Source organism: Diorhabda carinulata, chromosome 10, assembly GCF_026250575.1.
Source record: "Diorhabda carinulata isolate Delta chromosome 10, icDioCari1.1, whole genome shotgun sequence".
NCBI lineage: Eukaryota > Metazoa > Arthropoda > Insecta > Coleoptera > Chrysomelidae > Diorhabda > Diorhabda carinulata.
Window position 1 is genome coordinate 6,138,184 of NC_079469.1, and position 15,553 is coordinate 6,153,736.

General features: G+C 28.8%; 3 protein-coding genes and 1 long non-coding RNA gene across 5 annotated transcripts; 2 read left to right on the forward strand and 2 right to left on the reverse strand.

The window, feature by feature from the left end:
* The first annotated feature begins 251 nt into the window (after window positions 1–251).
* Window positions 252–6,523, forward strand: LOC130898744 (uncharacterized). Its single transcript, XR_009059935.1, has 3 exons — window positions 252–472; window positions 1,375–1,718; window positions 2,749–6,523. It is a non-coding gene; the product is annotated as an uncharacterized LOC130898744 (long non-coding RNA).
* Window positions 2,235–5,898, reverse strand: LOC130898743 (GPI mannosyltransferase 4). The gene is made up of 3 exons (XM_057808230.1): window positions 5,545–5,898; window positions 4,548–5,487; window positions 2,235–3,377 (listed from the first exon to the last, which is right to left on the reverse strand). The coding sequence occupies exons 1-3, from the start codon at window positions 5,675–5,677 to the stop codon at window positions 2,537–2,539; spliced, it is 1,914 nt and encodes a 637-aa protein (XP_057664213.1). The 5' UTR covers window positions 5,678–5,898; the 3' UTR covers window positions 2,235–2,536.
* Window positions 6,524–6,743: 220 nt separating the features above from the next.
* Window positions 6,744–10,690, reverse strand: LOC130898409 (peptidylprolyl isomerase domain and WD repeat-containing protein 1). The gene is made up of 6 exons (XM_057807685.1): window positions 10,181–10,690; window positions 9,869–10,095; window positions 8,892–9,091; window positions 8,363–8,642; window positions 7,859–8,266; window positions 6,744–7,105 (listed from the first exon to the last, which is right to left on the reverse strand). The coding sequence occupies exons 1-6, from the start codon at window positions 10,618–10,620 to the stop codon at window positions 6,798–6,800; spliced, it is 1,863 nt and encodes a 620-aa protein (XP_057663668.1). The 5' UTR covers window positions 10,621–10,690; the 3' UTR covers window positions 6,744–6,797.
* A 238-nt stretch (window positions 10,691–10,928) lies between these two features.
* On the forward strand, window positions 10,929–13,531 carry LOC130898397 (60S ribosomal protein L6). 2 transcript variants are annotated; one of them, XM_057807666.1, is made up of 5 exons: window positions 10,929–10,974; window positions 11,290–11,576; window positions 11,634–11,794; window positions 11,856–12,040; window positions 13,297–13,531. In XM_057807666.1, exons 2-5 carry the CDS (start codon window positions 11,290–11,292, stop codon window positions 13,456–13,458), a joined length of 795 nt encoding a protein of 264 aa, XP_057663649.1. In that variant the 5' UTR covers window positions 10,929–10,974; the 3' UTR covers window positions 13,459–13,531. The 2 variants fall into 2 exon arrangements, with proteins under 2 accessions (XP_057663649.1, XP_057663650.1); XM_057807667.1 differs by lacking the exon at window positions 10,929–10,974 and adding an exon at window positions 10,980–11,068.
* Window positions 13,532–15,553: the final 2,022 nt, after the last annotated feature.

A 15,553-nucleotide genomic window follows, 5' to 3' on the forward strand; every position in this document is an offset into this window, starting at 1 on the left:
ATTTTTTAATGTGTTTTCATGATAGAAGCCTATTCTATTTATACACTTCTGAATAACTTACTCAAACTACAAATGGAATATTTACAGTAATGTCTTCATTGCTTTCTTAAATTTAAATTTACAGTAATTAGTTCATTGTTAAAATATTTGTCCAAAAAATGGAGAATTTAGCGATACAACAAAATTCGTGTCTCATCTCTTATTTTGTGTCTCATGTTCTCTGCATGGAACTTATCTTACGAGTATAATATGGCGTCTATTCATGACGTCGTTACCACCACGAAGTTTTATGTGCGGTTCCTAATAAGTTGAAGGATAATAAAATGCCCGTTAAAAATGGAAAACTTTATTATAAAAACAATATATATAACAAACACATCAACAAAAATAATATGTATTAAATTTGTAAAAAACTGGTAAAACCAGTATATTCAATGTAAATTAATATAACATAAATAGTGAAGGCATCAAGGTAAACTTATTATAAAATCATCTGTGTTGTTATACTGGGTACTTTTATTTTTAATATAGTATCATCCATGCATTATATAACTAATTTTTCTCGTACACAACAGTAAAATTTGGAAAATCAAGCTATATAATCAAGTAGACAATATACTCTAATCAATAATTAAAAAATATTTCACAATCTTAACTATAACGGTGTTCACAGTTTGTTCTTGGTTAGATAAAATATTATGAAGTAAAAAATATGTGTGCATTCATACTATTCATATTTCGTCCGAATTCATTCCAAATATGAACACTTTTTACTTTATATATTATCAAATCAAGATTGGATCGCCCCTTATCGTGTTTGCGTTGAAAGTCGTATCGTATGACATAATTTTCCACCTCTCAAGTAAAATGTTGCACAATATTTTAAGGATTATAGAAAGTATTGATATTGAAATAGCTTGCAAATACCGTTGTTGATGAATTCTATATAGAAAACTGGTTCACAAATCTTCATGTATATACAAGAAAATTTAGTTTTAAATAATGTATCTCGACCAAATTTTCATATATTTCTTTTTCAATTTTTAACTATAATGTTATTAATGCAGTTGCCAAATTTCAAATTTTATGTTTTTATTGTCTTAAAAAAGTATTTTTGTGTGTTTTTAGCACATGCTAACAATTTTTTGCTATCTTTAAATTTTTCAAAGCTTGACAATAAAAATTTTAATCTAAATAAATAAAAAATTCGTTTTTAAGTGGATTTATTGATGCTCTATTTCTTTATTCTCGCCACTTTAGATTCATCACTAACAAAATTCTTCCAGGAAATGTTGAAGTGATGTTTCCATTATCCGTTTTAACTTATGTGCACCATTAAATAGTTAAATACCCTTAATGACTGTTTTTTTACAGGTAGCACCGTGAAGGTTGGAAATAAAGTATTTTCATATACTTTATTTGTATGCAAAAGTATAATTACCAAAAAGACTACCCAATTAAACTCAACATAAAAAACTGGTGCAAAGGTGCTTGTGCAAGTACTGCAGAGTTCATTAGAAATGGGCCAATTTTATGTCGAAGTGCGTGCCACTCCGCCAGTGAATTGCATTAGAAATATATATTAAAGATGACACTAAAGTAAATAATTTTATGTTGGTAGTGCATAAGGGATACAGATTGGCAAAACCTAGTTGTTAATTTGTAATCTTCGTGTTATACTTGCCTTTTTGGAACTAATAGTTAGGTTTATTTAATTGGTAAGTATATTATATAGTTTTTATGGTAGAGAGTCAAATAGATTTGTTGTGTAGCATTATATCGTTTGTATAGTGACTAGGGCTCATTATATTGTACTTGGAAATAATACGAAAAATTTGTTAAAAATGTAACACAAATTGATCTTTGAAAATAAATTTAACTGCAACTTGTTTGACCATAGGCGTCGAGATATTTTCATTATTCTAAATGTTTGTGTATTTTAAATTTTTTTGCTCTAACTATTATTATACTTTTCATTTTCCGCTTCTTGTGAAACTTCGGTAAATATTCTGAACTTCGTAAAAATCGTTTTGTTTCAAAAAGATATCCTTTAATTAAACTCAACTATTTCTTTCTTCTGGCGATTAATACATTAATGTAATGCATTTATTCTCATATCCTTGAAAAGATTTGGAGCAATATACAAGATTGATGCTGTATGTAGATGATTCAATTTTGGAATATAAATTTTTAAACTTCAAGTTTATTTTTACCTTAATAATGAATAAAAACACTTTTTGTTGGATTTATAATTGTAATTAATTAAAGTATTATAACACTGTTATAAACGAATTTTTGGAAATTTTGATTCAGTATGAAATTGAGTGCTTTAACATTATTTTAAAATCACGATTTGATTCTGAAAATTTCAGTGTTTTCATTATGATATACCTTAAAAACATGCGTTTTTAAAAAAATGTAGACTTAGTAACTAATATCCTTAAATAAATTAGAATAAATATGGTTTCAATGGTGCAAAATAGATTATTTTGTCTTTACATTGTATCACATCACAACATAGTTTTTTAAAATAAAATTAATTGTTCAATTCCACTCTATATAGATTAAGAGTAAAAAGACTATGAAGCCATTTAATATATTCGTCAATGGGTAAAGGCAAACAATTATTACCATACAAAAATTTTGTAAATTCCAAGCAATAACTAGTTAAATTAGGAAGAGCCTCTAAACTCAAATGAAGCCCGAACTTTTTGATTATATATAATCTTATAGTGGTTTTCCTTACAGCATAATCAAGATCATCATCGAGACTACCAGATATCAAAAGAAAAGTTTTAAATTGTTTAGTAGAGCTCTTTATAATACCTACGGTTTTTTCAAGGACGGAAGAAACGTTTCTAGAACCTTCTTCATAAAGAAACACCTTCTTTTTTAAAATACTATTCTTCTTACCTTTTAAGTACAGTTGATAACCTGATTTTTGTAAAAATAACGACTCTGGTAATGAATATACATGACTAGTTATGATATTGTACTGAACATTAGTTGGTACTACCTTCATCTGGAGAGATAAATATTCTGTAGCTTGGTACACTCCACCTTGATGCAAAAAACCATAAAATAAACTGAATATAAAGTTCAACATCAACCAAATTCTAATAAAACTATAATTATTGAATGTTTTTCTTGATTGCGTTACATATGGTACGTTAGGAGCTTCAACTAAAGCTACGTCAGTTTCTGGTAGTATAGATGAAGCATACAGATAAATTAATGGGAAAATGAGTGGAATTAAAAAACGTGGTTCTTGATGGGGAAATATTGACAAAGCTGCCAAAGGGACTATGAATGAAAGAGTCATCAGGCATTTAATACTTCTTAGTGATGGTAGTAGGTTGAACTTCTTCAAATAACACCTAAAAATAACAAAAAACATGTCTTCCTGTCAAATAAATTAAGAGCCTTGAGAGAAGGGTCAAAGTTATTATTTCCAAAATTTTCAGCTAGATTTATATAATTTTTTTTTATAATGTTTGTTTAATAAAAATCAGAATTCATAATTCTGTAGGTTATTTTATTGACTTAGAAGCTATAATAAAAAAAACCTCGCATATGTCTTTATGAGTCTACTCCAGTGAGAAGATCTACAAAACTCATTGTATGTATGTTGGCTAGTCTTCAGTCATCTCTTCCTTGCATCAATGGTTGGAATATGAGATTAGCATGTGATTCCAGCCTTTGGTGATGCATTTGGCTCCTCAGTTGTATGGTTTCTTGTACTGTTGCAATTAGAAGGTCTTAGTGTATCATCTGGTTTGAAATATTATACCAAGATATCCTTTGTCTAACAGCTATACTTGATTTACCGGCAAGTCCCTACAGTTTTATGCCGTAAGTCCAGATTGGAATGATGACTGTCTTGTACAATAAAATGTTCACATTTTTTATTTTCTGGCTAGCAACCAATTCAAATCTCTCATTTTAAGGTCTATTTGTGTGTGTTTCTTTTTAATGTGTTCTCTTCAGTTAAATTTGGCGTCTAGGAGCATTCCTAAATATTTAATGCTAGATGATTGTAAAACTTCTAATTATTAATGTATATTGATGAAATTATGTGTTGCTATTTGTTTTCATATATATTTATTCTCCACCTTTTGAGCTCTTCTTTTACTTCTAACACATATTCTTACTATAGGATCTTTGTGGGACAAGAGAATAACAGTGTAGTCTGCATGGTCTGTTATGGTGTAATTAGAGATGGGGAGGTTGGAGGTGAATATATTTATATAAATGAGAATTAATTTGTCATCCACGAATATGGGATTTAAATGCATTATATTCTTTCCTAATAGTTCCATTGCAATACAAATCTATGTGGGTGTCCCAGAAGTGAAACACTCCTTCAATTCTAGTCATCAACAATTACAAAACGGTGAATAGATTTTGAATCCTTCTTCCTAATTATTATTCTACTATAGAGCTTCTGAGTACTTAATATTGAGCAAGCAAAATGTTTTAATTAGCAAATAAATATTAGTGACAAAATCTGATACTAAAAAGTAAAAATAAATGAAGACAGTACTTACAAATATACATATTTTCCAACTGTACAGAGAGCGAAAATTCCCAGTAAATTAAAAAGTAAAGGAATATTCACCAGGACATGCAAAAATCTAGGATGCAATCCATGTACAGCCAAATTATCCAAATTGCTATTATATTTCAAGAAATTTAATGGAGTGAAAACAAATTTATCCATAGTAACATCTAACATACCAATTTCCCCCCAAGTTATATGACCATAATAAAATGAATCAACTAATATATTAAAAAGAAATGAAGGGATTGAGCATAAGGCGAAGACTAGTACTCTGCAATTGAGAGTTAGAGGAGAAATTGTTTTCTTACCAATACCTCTGTATAACCAGAAAAATATGGGAATAACTGAATATGCTAGGAAAGTTGGTCTATTGAAGAAACCGAAAACTGTTATAGTGCTAATAACAAAGCAATTTCTATAGGAATCTGATACCAAGTAAAGTTTTAATTTATGAAACTTTGCTTTATCAGCTGTTGTTTTACATTGTTCATATCTATAATTTATATAGTCCTTTTTCTTCAATAAAGTATTGTTAAAAATCAAACTTTCACCAACAAAATACAACAATAGGGAAAACAGAATCAACTCGATAGTATTTGAAAATGTCCTAGTACCATAAATGATGATAATATATGAGCTAGCTAACATTATTAATCGTGATTTATATTTCTCATTATTATTAATGCAGATTTTGTATAGACAGTAGTCTATAAGGAAAGTTAATAGACACATTATGAACCTAGGGATAGTAAGCAGCATATAAGGTGTTAGCAAGGCTTGGTTAAAATAAGATTTGCTTAGCTCATTTGCGTCTCTTAAAAATGTGTAACTTAATCCCATGGTGAAATAAGGAATTGTCATGCTGCGTATGGGAGTGGTTACATTAAATTCCCATGGTGGGCTACATTGAACATCTAGAAGTTTCCCTAAAACAAGATGCAAACATTTTTCAAGAGAAAATTTAAATTAAAATAATATGTTACCTGCTAAAACTTCCAAAGATTGGAAAAATTCATCTGGATGAATATAACCAGTTTGGGGTATAAAAACTAATAGTATTCGGATTAAAACTAGGAAATAATAATACACACTGTAATTATTTCGCTTTTTCTTCATATTAAAGCATACAGTATTTTTGTTTACATTCTCATGAAATGGAATTTAAACCGTATTTTCTTCTTTTATTTTATTATGGTCTTTTACAAAGAGTAACCTGAACTCAAGAATGGCCTCCACTAGTAACATGCTTATCCACTTGAGTTGTTGATTCATTAAATTAAATACAAATGTAACATGTCTACTTTATTGATATTATAACGAATTGAACAATACTGAATGAAAAAAATTCAATAAATAAGAGGTTAGGTTTATAGTAAAGAGAACCTATATAGTAGACTCGCTTTTATATATTAGATGCAAAAACATTATACAAAGCTTATTTGAAGACAATCATTGTAAATTTTGATAATCAATTAATAGCGCAGTTTCTTATTAATATATAAACAAAATTGAATAGGGAGAGTAGAAATTATGAACCAAATAATTTTACTTGAAAATGTAGAAGAATATGATCGACTGTCAAATGCCAGCTGTCGTTTATTAATCGGAATAACAAAGTTATTAGTATTACATTATAAAATTTTACTCTGAATATTATTTAATAAGATACTGATGTATAACACTTGTAATTTTGTTGATAAATTATAATTATTTTAGGTCTCTATCAATTAAAAGCATATAATATTGACTGAAAGTACTCCAAACGTCAATGTTATAAGCTTTTAAATGAAATTTTAAATTGATAAGGACCGAAAATCAAGATAATTTATCAACAAAAGCGTATAAAAGAGGTTTACTAAGTAATAAATCAAAGAAATATTTGTAATTTTATATATATTCTAAAATAAGGTTATATTTAATATAAGATATTGATGTGAATGTTGCAATAAAATATTTGGAATAGATTGGTCTCTTATGTTAAGATTATGCAAAAAAAGATGAATGTAGTGTTTAAAGCGTACTGTTGTTTGTTTTTTTTAGATATATAGATATATCTAAAAACAAAGTATTAACACCATAAAAGATAATTCCTGCTAACATAGACCTCAGTACATCATCACACATTTGTTATATCTTGTTTTTTAATGTAATTTTGGAATTGAAGGTGAAGAAAAAAAAACAATTGTAAAACAACTTATTTTATATTTTTCATTACAAAAACAATTTTTTGTTCATTTTACTTAACAGTAACTGAAATTATGCGAATATCATCATATGGTTTGTCAGTTTTTGCATTTGTCTTGACGTTACTGATATTTTGCACAACTTCCATCCCTTTAACTACTCTACCAAAAACTGTATGTTTGTTATCCAACCATGGAGTAGGAGTTAAGGTGATGAAAAATTGACTACCGTTTGTATTTGGACCAGCATTAGCCATTGATACCGTGTATGGTCGATCATGTTTCAAATGCGGACGAATTTCATCTTCAAACTCTCCGCCCCAAATACTCTCTCCTCCTGTACCGTTACCAGTTGGATCACCTAAAAATTTTCTTCATTGTGACAAAAGCACAAGCAGGTATGGAGCTGCTCATACAGATACCTGTAGCGAAAGGGATAAAGAAGTATGCGGAAAAACTAGAAGTTCATCCAAATGCGTTCGCAAAAACTATAGTGAATAATTATATCTATTACTTAATATCTATTTAACATAGATTGTAATAGGAAGTTGAAAAAAAAGTGTAGTACCTGTGGATTACAGAAACTTTTATACTTCCTATATTAAAAGAACATTGATAAACAGAGCAAAACACTTAAGAATCCTAACATACAAAAACGAGAAATTCAGGATTGAAACTGTTGTAAATATTATATTAAATGAATTGTAAACCCCTAAGTGTTCTATAACAAAAAAATGAAGTACCATAATAATAGACCAAATAGATAACAAATTAAAATTGAAATAGAATTTGAATTGTTTAAATCCGTTAATATTGAAGTAAACATAAACCATCTGATTGGGCCCCAAATAATAAATATATAGCATAAAAAGCTCTGTATACAAAAAGTACTATTCGTAGCAATCCTCTTTATATCAAATCAAGTATTTCCTTCTTTAATTTATAGTTGTTACTATAACTAGTGTATTTTCAATACTATTTTTTCCTAATACTAAATTGAATCTGGAAAAATTAATATTTACTTTAATAATATTAAGTGGAAGTTTTCGATATGAATGTTTTTGAATGGTATGTAGAAGCCCCTCCTAATTATTCATAATAAATAAATAAATACCTGTTTGGATCATAAATCCCTTTATAACTCTATGGAATATGTGACCGTTATAATATCCATTTTTACTATGTACACAAAAATTTTCTACAGTCTTTGGTGTATCTTTAACGAACAACTTGATGTGGATATCTCCGAAAACTGTGTGAAGAATGGCGTTATCGTATAAACGTTGAACTACAGGGTTTTCCGCTGCTGCTAGAGTATCTTCCTTAGATGGTTTTTCATTGAAAACATCTCTATCTTGATCCCCTTGTAAATCGTCGGGTTCTCTACGAGTGAACAGGTAAAACCGCGATTTTTTGTAAGCAGTGCAGATTAATGTAGGATCTGGAAGGATTGCATCCAACGTGGGGTTATTTGAGGCTTCTATTTCTAGAGTAACGGCTGCTTTCGATTTTTTCGCAGAACCTAGAATAGATATATGATAATAGAAACTATAATAACAAAAAATATCTCCAACTTTGTAGTCAAACTACATAATGAATTGATTATAAAGTTATTTACCTTGATAAAGGGCAATGTTGAGCATTCTTAAATTTTCATTTTTTCCTATAATTTTAACACATCTATTAGTGTGTATATTAATCAATTTGATTCCCAGAAGAGTAGCATACATTATAAAATATCCGCTTTCATCAAAAACGACATTTGCTAATTCAAAACTCTCGGATTTTTCTAAATCTCTTTCTATTGCCATTCTTCTACCGAATTCCATATTTGGTAATTGTTGTGTCTTTTGTTGATGCTCCGTAAACCTTGGTAAACTTTCATCCAAAACTAATAACTATTGAAAAATGAGGTAATGTACTTGGAATTGAAATTTTCCATAATCAAGCCAAATACAAGTTTATAGTTTTAGAGCAACAAACAGAAAAAAAAACAAAAAAATGAATAATAATAATATGAAATTCTGTTGTTAAATGTTGACACAGATATTTTTTATAGAAGATGTGCAAAATCAAATTCACATAACTAGCACTAAAGTATATATAAAGACTATTGCATTTATAAACAATATATTTAAGTGTTTTACCAATTTTCCTGTAACAAAATTAAATATCCTAATTCTTCTATCAGTGGAAATAGTTGCAAATTTTCTTCCATCATTGGAAAATGATAATCCAGTTGGTATAGTTTTATTTTTAGCAAATTCAAAAAGATCGGTATCCAACTTAGAATCAAATGCCACATTTTTTGGGAAATCGTAATCATGTTTACTACCTTGCCAATATTCTACAAAAACAAAATTTATTTCTATCATCAACATTTTCATACCTCATAACGAAACAAGATAAAAAATTGAAATTGAATTAATATTTGTGATATAGTGAATATATTAAGATTTATTTCAAATTAACAAAAGTTTTTCACTTATATCATAACTATAATAAAAATGAATTTTAAAATACAGTTGCGGCGCAAGGTATGTGCGATAGCACACGGTCCAGAAGCGCTATCAATCCATCATTAAAAAAAACTGTGAAGTTTTTATCTAATACTTCTACTATCTCTAATATTTCCCCTTTTCTAACGTTATATCAATATAATAAATTTTTTAAAATTGTCTAGGGCCCCGCAAGGTTTGAGGTATGAAATCAAATTTTTAAAACCGCAAAACTGCTACTGCTACTTGATAGACAACACTTCCAGAAGTAGTTTGGTGCCTTTAAAGAAATATTTACAAGTTCACATTCTCAGCATTTGTATTATTATTAAAGTATTGGATTATCACACCAGTCTTCCTGGGTGACAGAGAGCATACATGCATAAAAAAAGCCAATGTTGCAGATTTACTGCAAAGTGAATTTTGTCATTTGAGATATATCACTGATAAAAAGTAATCTAGAGAGGCTTAAAATGCGTAATTACAATTTGGCACCTAAATTTTCAAAAGTTTCCTGGAGAGGACCTCCTAATATCATCTCGCACAGGGCTCCACAGTGGTTATTTCTGCCACTAATAAAATATGATCAAATTTACTGGAAATAATTATTATAAATAGTTACTTACCCAACATTCCTTTTTTATCTACTGAAATAGCAACATCAAATCTATGATTATACCTTATAAGTGCAATGGGATTCATATGAATCTTTTCAAGTATTTTAATTGGTTTATTATCTCCCCTACCATCATATACATAAATTTTTGGTGATTCTTTATCTGACACAGCTAAAGTATGTATGGGTTCCCCTGAACCATGTATCCATTCTACTGTACCAGGAACAAAATCTAATCTAAAATAAATTTAAGAATATAAATATCAAATAAAAAATAGTTTTAGTTAATTTTAGATCTTTATAGGGTTCAAAAACATTGTACCTCATCATATTAATCATATCAAAATTAACCACGTCGAATATCTTGAGGGACTTATCAGAAGATGCTGAACAAAGTAAGGTTCCTTCGCTATTACAAGTTAATTTTACAATGGGTCCTAGATGACTCCTAAAATGTTTTACAAATTCAATTCCAGTTTCCATTTTTTTCCAAAATTTTATGTGTCCATCGTAACTTGCAGTAATGATAAAATCAGTAGCAGAGACAACACAATGCGTTACAATGTCCCTGTGCATGTAACTTTTTTCGTAAGATTCTGAAGAAGGTAAACTTTCCAAGTAGAGATTTTCATACTGGAGAATTTTGCGCTTTTTCGGCTTCGCAGCTTCGGCTAATGTAGGTCCAACAAAGCCATCTGAATCAGAACCCTCTTCCGATTCAATTGATCGTTTTTTATTTGTTTTTTCATCTGAATCACTCATTTTTGAAATATAAATATTTATAGTATATTTAAAAACATAACCTCAACTCTTCTTTTTTTGTCCAGCTTTTGGCAGATTTTGATCTACGTCGATATATTTTATTTATCCATGTGTGCAGTTTATCGAAGATTATATTAATGAAACAATGAGCTTTCAGCTTTTTTATGTCTATAAATTCTTTTGTTGATTATATTCACAGCTTTGTATCTCTTAAGTCTTTTAGAATATGCTAGAGGATTGAAAGTGAACATTGTATTTATATTTACCGCCATAGCATACCGTAATATTTTATTTTTAACTGGCAACACTGACGCGCATGCGCCTTTCTACCTTTCATATTTAACATCCTAGAAGGTGAGTGTAGAAAGAAAGTTATTTTAATTTTCCTATTAATCCAAGACATCTTTAAATAAAATAATTTTTTTTTAAAAGGATCATAAAGCTAGAAGTACGAGGATTCAATTATATGCTATATAGTTGGCATGATACTCTAATTTTAATAATATAATTTTTAAGTTGATTTGTCAACAAAAATTTGGTTAAAAGTAATACTGATGAATTGAAGTTTTATTATTATATTATAGATTCTATTTTTGGTGGACAAATCATAACCTTAAATTTATCTACACGTTTATTTAACAATTTTGACATGTTTTTTACTTATTACAGATGGCTGAGAAAAAGGCTGAAAAGAAGCCAGCTGGCGATGCATCTGCGAAGGTGCACAAACCAGGAAAACCTAGAAACTATGATTTAGGAAATGGAGTACTTAGGTTTTCCAGAACTAAAATGTTTCACAAAAAAGCTTTGTACAAATTTGTTGGAAAGAAAGTAGAGGCTAAAAAGAAGCCTCAAAAACCTCAGGTGATCGAAAAACCAATAGGCGGAGAGAAAAATGGAGGAAAACGTTTTGTTTTGGTGAAAAAACGTAGGGCCTATTATCCAACACAAGACAGGTTTGTTCTCTAATTATTTGTCACTATAATATTTATATACCTTGTGTTTTATTTTAGAATTAAAGCAAGGCCAGCAAGAAAGTGTTTCAGTCAACACAAACGTTCTATAAGAAGTAGCATTACTCCAGGAACAGTTCTTATTCTTCTGGCTGGATCACACAAAGGAAAGAGGGTTGTTTTCCTTAAACAATTGTATTCTGGTCTTCTCTTAGTAACTGGTGAGTAACTTGTAGTAATCTCATATAAAAAGTGTATTGATTTCTGTGCATTCCATTTCAGGTCCATTTGGAATCAATGCCTGTCCTTTAAGACGCATTAGCCAACGTTATGTCATTGCCACATCTACCAAAATTGATGTCAGTGGAGTTGAACTTCCTAAAAATCTTAACGATGAATATTTTGCTAGAAAAAGGCAAAAGAGGGCCAAGAAAACTGAAGGAGATATTTTCCAAACTAAGAAAGAGGTAAATTTAGAATTGTTTCTTCAACATTAAATAGTAGACCTTGACTAAAGCTTTTGAAAATGATAGTAGTAATTTGAAACCCATCTGAAAAGGAAGATAATAAAAATGAAAGGGAAGTAATTTACAGGTTTTGTGAGGTCGAGAAGTAGCAGAGGGGGAGTTTTTAAGGGTAAAAAATGGTTTATTTTGATTTGCCTTAGAACTAAAAGTCTTATGAAAAAACCTTTGATAGCAAAGTTGTAGGTAATAACAAGATCTACAACTTTTGTATCCAGTTTTTCACATAATGTCCAAATTTATGTGAAAAATTCAAATAAACAAGTTTTCCGTTTTTTATTTCTCTTTAAAATAAATTGTGTTTTGTGTCAAATTCTCTGCAAACTTATCTGTATATTTCAAACAGTTTGTAATTATTTTGATTCAATATACTTATTTTACACCCTATTTTGACCTATTTTTTTAGAGAAATATGTCAAAATATCAGCTTTTTTTAAAAAGTTGGTTGGTTTTTTACTCCTTGATATCTCTACTTTCTGATATACAATTTTCTCAGAAAGTTCATAAAAAACGAAAAAAACTAATCATTATGTAAAATTTTCATCTATTTATCAAAATATTATACTTTAATCACTTGAAAAACGTGAAATTCCATGTTACATTCATAAACTAAAGTGCAGCGAAAGTGCAAAAATACTGAAAATAACTAATCAGAAATTTTATTTTGTCATTATGTACTATTATTAGCTATTTATAAAAATTTCACATGTTAATAACATGTTTATTGACGAAATTTTACATTTTTTGAGAAATTGACATAAAATTTATATAAGTAGCTAAACATTTTGCATAACAATAAAAAAATTGGGACACAAGGATTTTTCAATCTTTTTGCATTTCTGAGGAAACTTACCATAGTATTGTATATTTTTTTAAGTTATCAGAATGTAGAGTTTCCAAGGAACAAAATGCCCTCCCACTTTTTTGAAAGAGCTGAAATTTTTCCTTGAGAATTTTTGATTGATTATTGACTCTGGTCTATAATTTGAATAAATTTAACTGATTTCTGAATTACTTTGTAATTACTTGCTAATAAACTAATTTTACAAATAAATAAATTATAGATAGAAAGAATGTAAGATTTCTTTTTTTTTTAATGAAGTTTGTGAGACATCCGATGCTTCTTTAGTACACTTTTCATGATATTTTTCTATTATTTACTATACAGAGTTTTGATTTCTTATTTATTTACATTACAGAGTTACAAAGTAAGCGAAGAAAGAAAAGCTGATCAAAAGAAAGTTGATGCACAAGTTATGGCTGCGATTAAAAAACATCCCGACCATAAAGTACTGTTACCTTACTTGTCGGCTATGTGGGGTCTTAGATCATCGCAATACCCTCATAGAATGAAGTTTTAGATAAGATTATTAAAAAAACTTTTTATTTATCATTTGACTTTGTAAAAACGATGAATAAATTGGAGATTTATAATTTGAGTTTTTATTTCATTCAATACCCTAGTTGATTTTATTTTTTGCATATAGTTGGTTATTGTTACTAAAATGTTGAGACTGTTTATAAAAAGAGGGTTTTTGTAGTTTGTAAATTGACCCTGTTGGATGTTGTATATAAAGTCCTCGCCAGAATTATAAGAAATAGATCATTCAAATTCGAAAAAAAATCCTTCGTTAAGTGCTAGTGCTTGTTTGAGAAATATTTTGAAGAGCAGATAAGACAAATCACATCTCAGTTTGTCATTTGCCTGTATAGTGTCCTTGTAAGACAATATCTTATACTTCGACTTTGAAGGTACTTTTATCGTCATTTTTTGAGTGCTTTTATAACTATAGCTTGAAGTCACAACGACTCACAATTGAAAGTGAGATCCTTCTCTTGATGTATTATCCAGTTTCCCCAAATTTTCCTTTACCAATATACACCTTTAGCCTTGGGATGCCGATTATCAAATTTGTACCTCCAATATCAATACTCAAATTATGTGTTTGGTACAAGTTTTCTAATATCATTCTTATCTTGATAAATCTTGATTTTAGGTCTCTTTTGATAACAAATTAGTTGCAAAAAACAGGTTTCGACTTGTTTTGATCTTTATCAGAATAGACCCAAAATCAAGACAATTCATCAAGGAAAACATATCTACCTAATCATTAAAATATGTGGATAAAGACCAAATTACGTCGAAATGTCATTCTGAAGGGAGTTGTATTCTGGAAGCTAGTATTCTAGTGATCATTTATAAAATTCTAGTGAACAAATTGTACCGACAATGTTTTCTTTTCAGTCAGAAGTCACAATTTTCAAGTTTTTAGAAGAAACACCTTCAAAAGTTAACAAAATGTAGTTAAAATATACATTTGCAATACACATAATGACTCGCCCTGTACACATACTATAAGAATAATTTACTTATAATTTATAAGAGGGTAATATTTAGTCTGTTTAATTCATCATAATTTATCTTATTTTATTAGCTTCTTAATTATTCAGACGTTACAAAACTTAATCGTATTTACAACATGTGTTGAAATATTGATGAAAAGACGATAGGCCAAGAAATACATTAAATAGCCGAATAGTTGGAGAGAAAACGTTCTGTCTAAATTCCTTTATAAATAGATATCAGTAAAAAAAATTCACAAAAAAACGTTTAATTTTTTTAAAAAATTGTTGCAATATGTAAATGACCAAATTTTATTTATTTACTAAAATGATATCGTTGTTGTTGCCCATAATATAAAGAAATCTGTGTATTATTACTGTATGGTCAGTTCACAATATCCCACTTACGCAAATTAAAATGACCATATCACATTAAACATCTTGAAGATATTATACAAAATAATTATAAGCATACTAAATAAATTAATTATCACATTTATGAGCACAAAGTTATTTTTATTCCAATATAAAATGAACCTTAATAAAGTAAGGATTGTTTATTTATGAGAGCGCATAGATAAATTCATAATTTTCATTTCAACTGACATCTTCAGTTATAATCGTAATTGAGTAGTTAATTTATTTATTTCAATTCGTGGAATAATTTGAAAATGACAAATGTATTAACAACATGAAGATAAACTGTCGATTTTGGTGTTTGAGGTCAATAAAGAAGAAGGGTTGTACAGTAAATATTTCGTTAAGACCATTGAATTTATCCATATACTTGAAAAGTGAGTGCGAGGGAAGTAGCCATTTTAGTGGTTTGAATAGATTTTTTTGTTTTTATTTTGTATTTATATAGATTACAAACAAAATTGTTAATTATGTAGCATGAAGATTCTCAACACTTTTTTCAGATCACTTTTACAGATAAGTTGTTTTTAACACGCTTATATTCACTTCAACAGTATGTGGGTTTGTTTGTCTGTGACTCTCCTTTGGAATTCAAGTTGCTTATTAAATAAAAATTTCGAAACTCCGATCTCCGTGTTGGAAATCGAGCACTTGGACTACCTCATCAACTACACCGCTTAGGCTAGATACAAGTTT

Excerpts from the sequence above, each read along its gene's own strand:
- LOC130898743 (XM_057808230.1), bottom strand. The coding sequence starts at position 5,677 with ATGAAGAAAAAGCGAAATAATTACAGTGTGTATTATTATTTCCTAGTT. Across the intron at positions 5,488-5,544 it reads ATCTTTGGAAGTTTTAGCAG|GGAAACTTCTAGATGTTCAA; the intron begins GTAACATATTAT and ends ATCTTGTTTTAG. Across the intron at positions 3,378-4,547 it reads GTTGGAAAATATGTATATTT|GTGTTATTTGAAGAAGTTCA; the intron begins GTAAGTACTGTC and ends TGTTATTTTTAG.
- LOC130898409 (XM_057807685.1), bottom strand. The coding sequence starts at position 10,620 with ATGAGTGATTCAGATGAAAAAACAAATAAAAAACGATCAATTGAATCG. Across the intron at positions 8,267-8,362 it reads CAACATTGCCCTTTATCAAG|GTTCTGCGAAAAAATCGAAA; the intron begins GTAAATAACTTT and ends TATCTATTCTAG. Across the intron at positions 7,106-7,858 it reads GGGATTTATGATCCAAACAG|GTGATCCAACTGGTAACGGT; the intron begins GTATTTATTTAT and ends GAAAATTTTTAG.
- LOC130898397 (XM_057807666.1), top strand. The coding sequence starts at position 11,290 with ATGGCTGAGAAAAAGGCTGAAAAGAAGCCAGCTGGCGATGCATCTGCG. Across the intron at positions 11,577-11,633 it reads TATTATCCAACACAAGACAG|AATTAAAGCAAGGCCAGCAA; the intron begins GTTTGTTCTCTA and ends GTTTTATTTTAG. Across the intron at positions 12,041-13,296 it reads TTTTCCAAACTAAGAAAGAG|AGTTACAAAGTAAGCGAAGA; the intron begins GTAAATTTAGAA and ends TTTACATTACAG.